The 12839-nt window shown below is 39.0% G+C and overlaps 1 protein-coding gene across 2 annotated transcripts in view; it reads right to left on the reverse strand.

Annotated features, from left to right (window-relative positions):
- Positions 1 to 12839, reverse strand: part of LOC139944431 (exocyst complex component 7-like) — a 59746-nt gene that overhangs the window by 41336 nt on the left and 5571 nt on the right. The window contains exons 10-21 of one of the 2 annotated variants that reach the window (XM_071941449.1): positions 12574 to 12626; positions 11483 to 11586; positions 10769 to 10873; positions 9949 to 10068; positions 7876 to 7974; positions 7226 to 7285; positions 6664 to 6733; positions 5990 to 6049; positions 5259 to 5379; positions 4516 to 4611; positions 3908 to 4028; positions 1870 to 1929 (exon numbers count right to left, since the gene is read on the reverse strand). In XM_071941449.1, the coding sequence (XP_071797550.1) occupies positions 1870 to 1929; positions 3908 to 4028; positions 4516 to 4611; positions 5259 to 5379; positions 5990 to 6049; positions 6664 to 6733; positions 7226 to 7285; positions 7876 to 7974; positions 9949 to 10068; positions 10769 to 10873; positions 11483 to 11586; positions 12574 to 12626 (1069 nt within the window). The remainder of the gene's footprint in view (positions 1 to 1869; positions 1930 to 3907; positions 4029 to 4515; positions 4612 to 5258; positions 5380 to 5989; positions 6050 to 6663; positions 6734 to 7225; positions 7286 to 7875; positions 7975 to 9948; positions 10069 to 10768; positions 10874 to 11482; positions 11587 to 12573; positions 12627 to 12839) is intronic. The other variant, XM_071941450.1, reaches the window with a different exon arrangement.

Genomic DNA, 12839 nt, shown 5'->3' on the forward strand with positions numbered 1-12839 from the left:
ATATATAATGCAATAATAAAAACCACTTACCTTCAGTAAAATCATTACAATTTCAATGCATAAATGTATTGATGTTTTACCACTCATTAAAATGTTTTAATCCAAGAAACTTTGTGACTGATCCGCTTAGCTCCACCCATCTTTGTGGCAAAAGCGTACCGACACGTGCACGCAAAAGCTTAGCGACACATTGCGCGCAATAGCGGAGCGACACGCGAGCAGCTCCATTAGGGACCTACATGCATTGTTCATTCGCATTCTCACAACCTCATTCCCATGGATGTATGTATCAAGATTGTCGCACCTTTTCCCCAGGTCGATCATCTTGCTTGATCACAACCCATTGTTTGTCATTGTCTCTCTTCCAGGGGTTAGCGACAAGAACGATCGATACAACACATGGGGACGAGGTTGGCATTCTTATGGAAGTCTAATGGTTGTGCAGTCAAGATGGGATTGACCAGATCAAGATCAGGCTTAATCGATTGGTCTATTCTAAAAAGTTTTTTTTTTTTTTTTTTTTTTACCCTTACACTGATGTCATGGATGTGCGGTAGGTCTGTTAAAAAAACACAGGCATTCTAGAGCAGTGTCTTAACAACTAGACCACCGAGATTGCCTGGAAGCTAGAGGCAGTTCGAATCGCTAAACTCAGGAAAGTATAGTGTACAGTGCTACCTCACATACTAGTGTAAGGGTAAAAGCAAACTAAAATTCCTTATACCCGATGCAAATTCAATTTTTTTTTGCAAAATGAAAATGACTCGTGCCTTGGAAAAAGTGCTGGTTAGTAATAATGAATTAAAGTATCATTCAATATGATGAAATTTGCAATCCAATGTTGTGGGTGGCTAGAAAGGGGCAGGGCTACCATGAGAACCAAAACACTTTGTTCAAATTACTTTTTCGGAGAAAATTTATACATCTCTGAGGTAAACGTTTTGATATTTAGATCATTTGAACATGGAAGGAAATACATTGAGTTTCACATGATTTTTAGGGGTGCCTCAAAAGACCGGCAGGTTTTAGGAGCAAAGGAAGGTTCCCGTAGGCATGAACACGCAATCCAGTGGCCTTTCAGAATGTTTAGCTGGACCCTAGACTTGTAGACAAGTTGTTAAATGTCTGTCGCGGTGATAGTGTTCCGAATCTCCCCGTAATTCCCGGTAGTATTCTCGCGAGACTGCTGGCCCCGCGAGACTACTGCTCTCATGACTACGGTCCCATTTAGCGGGGAGTAGAAGTTGGCAACCAGCAGTTCGTGCGAGAGCAGTAATCTCGCTAGAGCACCGCCACAACTCGACTATCTCACCGCGGCAGACCATCAACAACTTGTCTACAAGTCTAGCTGGACCCTGATGTTGTGCCCTGCTACAGGAACATGCCTAGATGAAGAGAATTGATACACTGGACTTATCAATAATCCAATGGAACAATCTCAGTAGCCCTTTCACACTATCTCTGCCTAGATCCCTATATTCCACAGGGTTCCAGCTGCATGTTTCAACGATACCCCAGTGTTTTACCACTTACCCCTACTCCAGAGCAGGGCTGGCTATTCCCCAGGGTGTGCCTATTTGCTGGAGTAGAACAAAGGGGCTGGGGAGGGACAATGTAAAAAACCTGAAAGCAGTCAAAGTATTTAATCCAAACAAAACATTTCAGAGATGCATTTCTTATGCTGTTGGATGAAGAATTTTTATCATGTGTTGGTTCACATTAAAACGTGCATGGGATCAGGGCTTATGAAGAGATGCATCAACTGATAAGCGTGTGCGCTTTTTAATTTTTTCATGAATGATGGCCAGGTAAGGGTGACATGTGATGTGACCTTTGACAAGGGATGTGACCTTTGGCATGACCTCTGACCTTGAATCTGTCCTTGATTTGTTGTCGCTCCTTTTTGTCCTTCACCTTGCCTGTTGCCTCCTGGTTTAAGTGGAGTTTGTGATTGTTATATTTAATTCTGGCAATTAAACTAAGCATGCCTATATACATGTAGGGCGAGCATAAACCCTAAACATGTGTAGCTTATACAGGCACTGGACACCTTTGGTAATTGTCAAAGACCAGTATTCTCACTTGGTGTATCACGCATATGCATAAAACAACAAATTTGTGACAATTTTGACTCAATTGGTCATGTAAAATTCCACAAGAATATTGAAAGCAAAACCACCCTTGTTGCACAATTTGTGTGCTTTCTGACATTGTCAGATGCTTCAAAAGGCTTCAGGTCTGAAGTCTTTCAACATTTGAGCGAGAAGTTTTTTCTCAAAAACTATGGTACTTCAGAGAGAGCCGTTTCTCAAAATGTTTATGCTATCAAAAGCAATTTGTTTGAGTAATTACCAATAGTGTCCACTACCTTTAAAAGCTTGAGGAAACCTGGCAAACTTTCTGTCGACTAGAAAATATTTTTGGTTTCTTTTGCACTCCTTAGCTCCATAGGACTTTTACTTTTGTTTAAATACTATCTGTGATATAAGGCACCATTGTTAGGGTGGGCAAATTGTTTGTTCCAACTGTTATTTAAGTCTTAGTTCTTTCTTACAGTTAAAAGCTTCAGATTTTACCTTCCAAACATTCCATAGCATATACACTTTAGGGTGCTAAGTTTTGAACGTCTAAATATAATTTGTAGATTCTTTATTTCTCATAAAATATGCCATTTCAAACAGAAATATTTCAACTGGGTGTTTCCTACTGTTATTTAATTGACATCCAAACCCAGTTTCATAAAATGTATTTGGCTTTAAAGGGGAATGTCAACGAGGTGAAATTGGTAGCGTCTTAAAGTTGAAACCCTTCCTCAGTGCCCAGAACTCTGTGTCTGTGTACAGCACATGTATTCCCATTAGGGCTAAAGCACTACCTACAGTTTATGCAACCATCTGAAGGACAAGGCAATAAGTGTTTCACACTACAGCCCCCCCCCCCCTGTAAATGACGTCAAAAGCTCAATGGGCACTCTCACTGAGGTCACAGAGACCTTTTATCTGCTGAGAGTTGTGCCTCCTGAACATGTGTTTTTTGTTTTTTTAATTGACAAAAAGACATGCCCTCCCAGACTTAGCTCATAAAAAGGCATGTTAAGGCCTACCAAATCAGATAGTATCTGATTCGAGAATTTTATCATTGGGGAATAGCACATTATGACATCACAATTTGAATACAGTCAATGATTGTCAATAAAATCATAGTTTGGTCTGTGAGATGTACATATCCAATCCCATCACAGGTAGGCTGTATACCAAGTTGTACATAACGCATGTGAGTGGTAATAAATTGAAATGTGCGTACATGTACATGTACCTTAAATTTATATAAAGGAGAAAACACATAAATTTGTAATTATGTTATATGACCTGACAGATCTGTTTCAAGCACTATGGAATTTACCACACAATGAAACAGTGACGTAACAAGATTTTAAAGGCCCTGGACACGTTTGGTAATTGTCAAAGACCAGTAATCTCCCGTGGTGTATCCATATGCATAAAATATGAAAAATGTAAAAATTTTGCCTCAACTGGTCATCAAATTTGCACAAATTTGTGTGCTTTCAGATGCATATTATGAGACTTCAACTGAAGTCTTTAATTATTTGAGTGAGAAATTACCTTTCTCCAAAACTACGTTTCTTCAGAGGGAGCCGTTTCTCACAATGTTTAATACTACATGTAGCAACAGCTTTCCATTGCTTGTTACCAAGTAAGATGTTATGCTAACAATTAATTTGAGAAATTGCCAATAGTGTCCAGTGGCTTTAAGTCATATGTAAGCTTAGAATGCAAATCTGACAGAATTACAATAAAAAAACCTGCTGTACACAAAAACATTCCACTCTCAAATTATTACAGTTCATAATGTAAACAGGAAAGCAACAAACAGCTATTGCTCCTACCTTGAATTTATCTTTGATTTGCTGGCGTTCCCGGTCTTTGAGTTTGCTAGCGTCTTGGGTGACACGCTGTGTCGACATCGGCTTGTTTACTTCTAAGATGTGAAACAAGACTTTGTTCCAACTGAAAGTGAAAGTAAAATGCACCCAGTGAAAAACTACTAGTTCAATTGATCGAGAAATAATGATAATTATAGTGGCTTCTTATATAGCACGCATATCTATCACTTAGTAACACTCAAGGTGCTTTTACATTCAGTATTTTTCTGCAAGGTATGTGGGACTATGTTTGAGGTATGAGACCTAATCCTTTTATATAGAACCATGTAATGGTTTACAAGGTGCTGTGGTGCATAATTCTGTCAATCAAACAGGGAACACCGGGGCGAAGCCCATGTCTTTTCGACATAAAGTGCACTAGGTTTTTTTATGTGCGTTCCACAACACACAGGACCAATAGCTTCACGTCTAACGGTGCAAATGGTGTTTTTAGGCCGTCTCCGAGTTGCTGTCTACAGCTGCAATTGTTAAGCAATTAGTTTCTCACGCTTAAGCAGCTCAATGAAATTAGGCCCTTTTATTGAACCAATCATTTGAGGAAACATGTCTACCTTTTTGAATATTCTTTCTTCTGTTCTCGGATAATGTCTGCATAGTGGGTCTCTATATCAGGAGTGCTGATGATGACGAGTTTCATCAGCTCAGACCTGTAGCAATTTAATTAAAAACAAAAATTAAAAATGGAGTCACAGATTTTAAGGAGCTTCTGGAAACAGTATCCTCAGTGCCAGCGAGTAAAATCAACAGCACTACTTCTCTCATTTTTTAGGAAAAAACAAAAACATTTTTTGTTGACTAGGCACACTTTAAAAAGCTTAAAATCTGATAGAAGTTTGAAATTTCCCATCCCTGCTCCCTCCAATATACAGGGTTCAAAATTTACACTGAACCAACAGGCCACTAATGTCTATTTTACTGGTTAACTTATTATGTCAAAAATGTTTTAGAGGATTTTCCACCATGACCATCTTTATACCATTTAAGTTGTGTGCAAAATCTGTGAACATTTTTATTTTCACTCTTACAAATGTTGTACACATCCTTAATATAGGGTTGGTATAGTGGTATCGTTCCTCACTTTCAACCTCTAGGACCCGGTTCGAATCACTTCGGGGGCATTACGTGGATATGGTATTCCATCCCTTCCTGACTGCGTTGGTTTTCTGGAATATTTCTCTGGGGTTTTACTTTCTTATCTTCTCTCCAATGGCTTCTTGTCTAGTACTGCGATAAGGTTCACTTTTCTAAGAGTTCTTGGCTTCACAATAAAATAAAATAAAATGAAAGTACTTACCTTTCCAATGACTTGAGAATATAGTGGTAGTTGTTCAGGAGGAAGATGGCTCCTAGATATTGGTCAGAGTAGGTCTTAGCTTTCTGATCCAGGTTCAGACTCAGAGCTCCAAGCACCTTGGCTATGATGAAAATCAGTCAAATTTTGAAATGTCATGATTGGAATACAATCTAGTAGGATTTGGGGAAACAGCACAGACACAAAATTCTCTGTATGAGTTGGGTTTATGAAAAGAATCAAGTTACAAACTTGACGTTTCAATCCGTATTCAGGAAAAGTTCAGTATTTCTGAAGACGATCAGAGCATACTGAGACAACAAGTGATCTACTAAGTGAGTGTGACTTTTGCTTTGTTTACGGTAAGCTGTGTTTATGGAATAGAAAATTGTGCTAAGAGCAGCTCGGTAGAAAGAAAACATGAGGGTCGGTTTCACACAGCCTGTAAGAAGAGGTTTTATGCTTATACAGCAACCCTTAGCACAGTTTCTATTTCATGATCGCAGCTAACCATAAGCAAATAAAAAGGCACACTAGCCTGCCGGCAGTACTTTTAAACATATGAAAATCCATTGTCCAACCATACAATCATTAAATACACTTTTGCTTGAGTAATAAGCATAACAAATTTGCTTAGCAGTAAAAAGCTTAACGTTATCGGGTCCTGCTAACAGGCTTTCTGAAATTGGCCCAAGAATTTAAAAGTTACTGACAGTAAATGGTTGTGCACTTACCAACATAGATTGAAACTTTTTTCTTCTTGGCTTCGATATCCTGGTTCCTTGATGAATGGTCTGAAATTACAAAAAGATAAATAAGTGAAAAGTTTAACACTTTTATCTGTATGTTAACTCTGGCATCTTGTCACCAGGCATGCTCAGTTGTGTAATGGTCAGGACAATCTGTTTGTTAGGCCTGTGGATTTCATGGTGCAAAGGAGCAGATAGTACATGCTTTAGTCACCAGCAAGCACTACACAGAAAATGGTCTCCTGCATGGTCTTCTAAGTAAACAACAGTTGAGGCTCCAAAAAACTTCAGAATTGGGCAGGTCGTCTGGTAGTACGTGCCAAGAAATGTGATCATGCGACACCAATCCTAAAAAGTCTTCACTGGCTACCATTTGATTCACAATCTCAATTTAGGATCCTCCTACTTGTGTTGTGCTACCTCAATGCCAGCAATCTACTTTATAAGCCAATTAAACAACTTTGCTTAAATCTCAACTTTTTTGAAAGCCTACTGTAGGGCGCTACGAGCAACGACTTTTGGATTGGCGCTTCATAAATTGAATGATTGATTGATTGATTGATTGGATTCTCTAAAGTAATAGGAATCACACATCGGAGTACGGGGAAATGATAGGATAGTAACTAACCTATCAGGAAAATGTTAGAATGGTAACAAACCTCTTTGTCCAGTCAACATTGCAGCAGTTGTTTCAACATAATCCAGCAGATGCTCCAGGAATGTCAGTGCCTGGTGCGGAAAAACAAAACCAATGTCGGAATAAGTAACAAACAAACCCCCAAAAACTAATGTAATTGTGACACAATGAGGCAGGCATCAAGTATTTTTTTAAATTAGTTTATTGATTTTGATAAAATAAAAAAAACATGGTCGGTAGTATCATAAAGTCTTTGTAATACTAAAAATTGCGAGCTTACAAAATCGAACATTAAGTAATACAAAGGTAATCAAAAACCAAAACCTAGGCTAGCCAGATAAGAAATAAACTCCCTTAGCTACCGGGCAATCTTGGTGGTCTTGTCGGTAAGACACTGCTCTAGAATGCAAAGGGTTGCGGGTTAGAATCCCACCCAGGTAGTACGCCTGTGTTATTTGTTAGAGATTTTGGGAAAGTACTGAGTATACAGTGCCAACACACATCAGTGTATAAGGGTAAAACGCAAAGGAATACTTAATTTTCATGGGTCTAGCTATGGACACAATGGTGATGATAATACTTACATTGCTGGTAAGTTCATGCACTGTACCATCCCTTGGCATGTTGGATTTATCAGGATCATTCTGAGACCAAACAAATATATATATTTACTTTATCATAACTCCACCCAGGAGTTTAAATGGGTACCGATGAGAGCTGCGATGGACTGGCGTCCTGTCCAACTAATAATAATATTATAACTGCTAATTTACTGAATTGGTTAGTAGACTGAATGGTTTTTAAGTTGGACTCAAACTCTGTAATTTACAGAATGTGGGTTTGAATTCTGGCCTGGTCAGCCACGAGACTTCTGTCCTCGAGCAAGGCACTTGGTCATAATTGATTCTCTCCCCCAGGAGTACAAAAAGGTACTGGTGAGTAACCTGCGATGGACTGGCGTCTTGTTCAAGGAGAATAGAAATAATTTCAGTTTAATGCCAAGGAAACCGGGTATAAACACCGGCCTGATGAGCCATATTGTCTCGGGACAGACTTTACTTCACTAATTTTCTGTTGCTGGATTTCTCTTTAGCAAACATGCGGCATTTCTCAAACCTTCTGTACTTTAAACTGTACTTTGAACATCTCTTTAGATTGATATGGCGCATTACAAATACCTATCACTATTATTATTATTACATCCACCTTGACTAGAGGCTAAGCCTGGGCTTACCTTGACAACATCAAAGAACTCTTCCAGGGCTTTAGCTCCAGTGGTCTCCAGGCTAGATATGAGTGTAGGTAATTTACCTCTTGTAGTTGGTGTTGTACCCTACCAGAAATAAATAAATAAATAAATAAATATAAAGTATTTAAATATTCTAAAAGACAAAAAGAACTTCAAACGCAGTAAGTTTGTGCTGTTTTTCTAAACACGTAATTTTAATCATTTGTAAGTTAATGTCAATATCTGTGCTGCATTAATATCGAGGATATGACGTTCTTTTCCCGGGGCCGGCTATGGAAGAAGACTTGTTGCCTGTACCACAATATTTGATGCTATGAGGTTAACAGGAAGTATGGTATGAGATGAAGAACGAAGCCACTGCCTACCTGGGATATGAAATGACAGTTGGCCAATCAGGGCCCGATTTCATAAAGCCTGTAATAAGCATAAAAACTTGCTAAGCACAGAAAAATCTTGCTAAACAGAAACTGAATGCCAAACAAAATTCCATAGAGTTTACATTGTGCCCCATTCATTTCACCAGTGTTTTCTGCTTATCAGCTTTATGAAATTGGGCGGAGCTACGCCATGTTGGTTCTTGAAGAGGTTTTGTGAGGCATGTCATGGCCTAGCGGTTAAGAGCACCGGATTCAAACTCTGGTGTTTCCGGTCAGCAGTTGTGAGACCTGTGTCCTTAAGCAAGACACTTAATCATAATGCTTTGTCCTTGAACTGGACGTAGAACTGTGCTCCTGTGTGTTGTGTAACGCACATAAAAGAACCCAGTGCCCAGTCGATTCTCTAAAAGAGAAGGGATTCGCCCGGTGTTCCTGGTTTGATTGGCAGCATATTGTGCCACAGCACCTTGTAAACCATTACATGGTGCTAAGGATTAGGTCCGACATACCTTGCAGGAAATACTGTGTGTTATTACGCCAGGACTACACTGAGTGACGGATATGCGCGCTATATAAGAAGCCACCACTATTATTATTATGACATGTAGTATTAGTAAGTTGAATACAATGCAATGTTTGGCTGGTAACCAGTGTAGGGAGTGAAAGATGATAAGGAAAATCTTAGAAATTATGCGATCCCGAACAGGAAGCCAGAGAAATGCTTGTAGGGTAGGGGAGATATGTGATGAGTATTTGTGATGCGATCAAAGTAAATGAGTCGTATGTCGGAAATGTCATTATGGAGAAACACGCCACAACAGGCCCACAAACAGGGGTGACATTTTCAAAAATGGTTTTGATATAAATTTAGATGCCAAATTATATCTTACTTTATATTGGCAACTCCTTTCCTAATAAAATACATCATAAATGCGTTAAAATTAGCATTGAAAGAAAGTTTGCCGATAAATGTTCAATAAACAACTAGACTTTAATCCCTTTTTTTCTCCGTTACATATCTCGTATCTTGTAGTAGTTCTACTTTTACAACTTTTGAACCTGAGGTGTTATCAAAGTGGGGCTTAGAGTATCCTCTTTTCTAGCGTATCAAAAAATAAAAAATTACTTGGGTTGACAGAAGAATCATGTTGCTTTATCGCATCACATTGATTAAATAAAATATAATTGAATTAAATCAAACTTAGCAACACCAAACCCACATCAACCCTCCACTACGCAAAGTGTAAAATCTATCAAAAAGAAATTCATTTAGGAAAAAATCAAGAGGTAATTTTGGGGTTGAACAAAGACAAATTTACTAGATGTGGACTCGAACCAACGCCCTTGGGATTAACGTGCCTGCGCTCTACCAACTGAACTATCTAGCCCTATGTTGGGCGTCTCCTTATTTTGTCAATATCTTTGTTCAGGGGTGCCAGTCAGAAGCCAAATAACCATTAACTGCCGTTTAGCCAGGGATCACACCAAAATTACAATACAACTGGGGAAGCATAGGCCAGGGGATCACCTTAAGGGGATGCTACTTTTTGTTTCTGACATCAATATAAGTTCAAAGGGAAACTGACTGGGTACATTTCAAATGATTTTGGAGTTGATTTTTGAACAAAGAAAAATCAACAGTTTAGAAGGAAATGAAATCATGTCGAGTCTTGAGGCTTACTTGTAACGTTTCTTCAAACTCCGGTCTGATTTGGCTAAGATGTTTGGCAACAGGAAACACTGTTAGGACAGCGGTGTAGTCATGCTTCAATACTGCCCTCTTTGCTGCTGAAGAGATCGCCTGTAAAAAAAAACATTTTTCAAAACATTTTTTTAAACCATTATCTTATTTCCCTCCGCATTATTATAGCGAGCACGAGCTGATAACGAGCCAGTCAAGATTAATTCAAATGGGTCTTTTCTGACTCTTTTGGTGCCCATCACAAATAGATTTGAGAAGGCTAGACCAAGTGAGAGCCACATCAAGATGAGGGCTGTCAACCCCCACATCAACTGTCACCAAGACAGAATATAATAGCATCTCAATGTAATCTTATTTTCTTCTTCCCTAATTTCACACAATTAGACAATGTAGTTTCAACACTTCCACTTTGGTGTTTTTTTATTTTTGGTCAAAGACTCTTGCAACCTCTGCAAGCATTATAAGACCTGGTAGTCCTAGGTGGCTGGTTGATCATCGTCGGGCATGTTGGCAGACCTTTGGAACCCTGAATCCCACAAAAGATGGATTGCAATACGCATCATCGACTGCCATCTTTGATGTATTTTACACGTGAAAAGTGTAGCGTGTAGGCGCTGCGCGTGACTCTCGTGTACCTTTCGAGTGTAAAATACATCAAAGATAGCGGTTATAGAATGACGCGTACTGCCACCCATCTATAGACTGCATACCATAGCCCGCCCTCATGCGTGCTCATGCACCGTGAACAAATAAAATACACTGTTATTCGCCCATGGTCGCTCAACCAAACATATTTTACCTCTCCATCTTGGAAGATCATTTCCATGGATCTATCGATGATCTTATCAAACGTTTTACGCTGATGCTCCCCAGGGATTATCCCAATCATCAGTTGTACTTCACTCTAGAAAGATATAAAGTCAACTCATGAATTTGAAGACTGTGGGGGAAGTCCAGATGAGCTTAAAGTCACATACAAATTGGTGGCTACAGTTATGGCTATGTTGCTTAGGGTGCTGTGCTTCTTAAGCAATAGATGCAAGAATTGGTGAACTACAAAGGCACTATAGTGTGTTTAGTGCACTAAACACCCTTGGTAAATGTCAAAGACCAGTATTCGCACTTGGTGTATCCCAAGATATGCATAAAATAACAAATTTGTGACAATTGGTCAACGAAGTTGCAAGAAAATGATAAAGAAAAAATATCCTTATTGCACAAATTTGGGTGCTGTCAGATGCCTAATAAGACTTCAGGCCTGAAGTCTTTTGGTATTTGAGTGAGATATTACCACTTTCTCAAAAACAATGTTACTTCAGAGGGAGTCGTCTCTCACAATGTTTTATACTATCAGCAACCGTTGCTTGTTATCAAGTAAATTTTTATGCTTACAGTGTCCTGTGCCTTTAAGCAATTAACAACAAAGGCCTAGTTACTGGGAGACAACAGAGTAGACATACATGTAGTCAGAAAAGAGATGTAATAAAAAATAAAAATACAACGCCATCTTTACCTGCATGAGTTTTAGTAGACCACTGATGCTATATAGATAGTGCTCAATATCGGACTCCATTTCTACATGGGTGTCTGGAGTCAGACTGTTTATCTTCTTTTGAGCTATGGAAGAAAAGAAAGCACAAATTGCTGACGCTAACACTGTGATGGAAAAAGTCAGATATTTTAACTATTTTTGTGAATCTAATGTTTATACCATTTCATTTGGGGTGTCGTGGCAGAGTGAATTCGAGCACTGAACTTAAGGTCTGGCATTTCTGTTCGGTAGGGTGTGGGTCTGAATCCCGGTCGTGACACTTGTGTCCTTAAGCAAGACACTTAACTATAATTGCTTCTCTCCACCCAGGGGTAAGTGGGTACATGTGAGGGCAGAGATGGTTCTTGTGATTGATTTAGCTTAGTGCGCTGCATATTGCACGGTTTGTGTACTCCCCAGGAGCTGATATGGTTCAAGGGCCCAATTTCATAAAGCTGTTTTAAGCAGAAAAATCTGCTGAGTAAATTTCTTAGCTAAGCAAGAAATGACCGAGGTACCAGTCACAGCAATGGTATCTGATAGGTGTTCTGGCTGGTTACCTATCTTTTCTAAGCAATCATTTGTTGTGCTTACAGGCTTTATGAAATTGGGTTCAGGGGGTAATAATGTTGGAAGCGCTTTCAGACACCCTTCGGGTGTTTAAAGTGCTATATATAAACCAATAACTATTATTAATTAATTCTGGTTGTTAAGACAAGTGTACTCAGGCACCAAAGGGAAACTTAATCACTTTACAAGACAAGACCCCAATAAAGAGAAGACAAGGAAAGAAGTTTCAAGTTTTAGATGTGGGAGAAAAACACCAAAAAATTAATCCAGGGAAAACCTATGAAATTAGGTAGGGACTGAAAACCAAATCCACATAGTGCCCATGGTGTGATTCGAACTAGGGTCCTAGGGGCGGAAGGCGAGGAAAGAAACCACTACTATAACAGATAAACTTTATATAACAAAATGGGTTTCAATGAAATGATGAATAGTTTTTGTTGTTTAAAAATGCGTCCTCCATGGTCAATTTTTTTTTTTAAGTTAAGAAAAACAGTTTGACTCACAAGCTTCTCCTCTGCTTGACTGACTTGCGGACGAGCCTTTCCGAGCTACCACACTGTAGGTTAAGAAAATCAAAAAGATTACTTTGTAATTGATTGTGAAATAATTCATCCAATACAAAACCAAACAAGTGAGTTTGTCAAGCGGCATCCACTACTTCTCTAATCCATTACTAGTGCTCTAAATAAATCATCCAGAAACCATCCTCTCCAAAACCATCCTCAAAAGAACAGTTGAGGCAAGCGATGTGAGACAGACAAAGGAAGTT

This window comes from Asterias amurensis, chromosome 11 (assembly GCF_032118995.1).
Source record: "Asterias amurensis chromosome 11, ASM3211899v1".
NCBI lineage: Eukaryota > Metazoa > Echinodermata > Asteroidea > Forcipulatida > Asteriidae > Asterias > Asterias amurensis.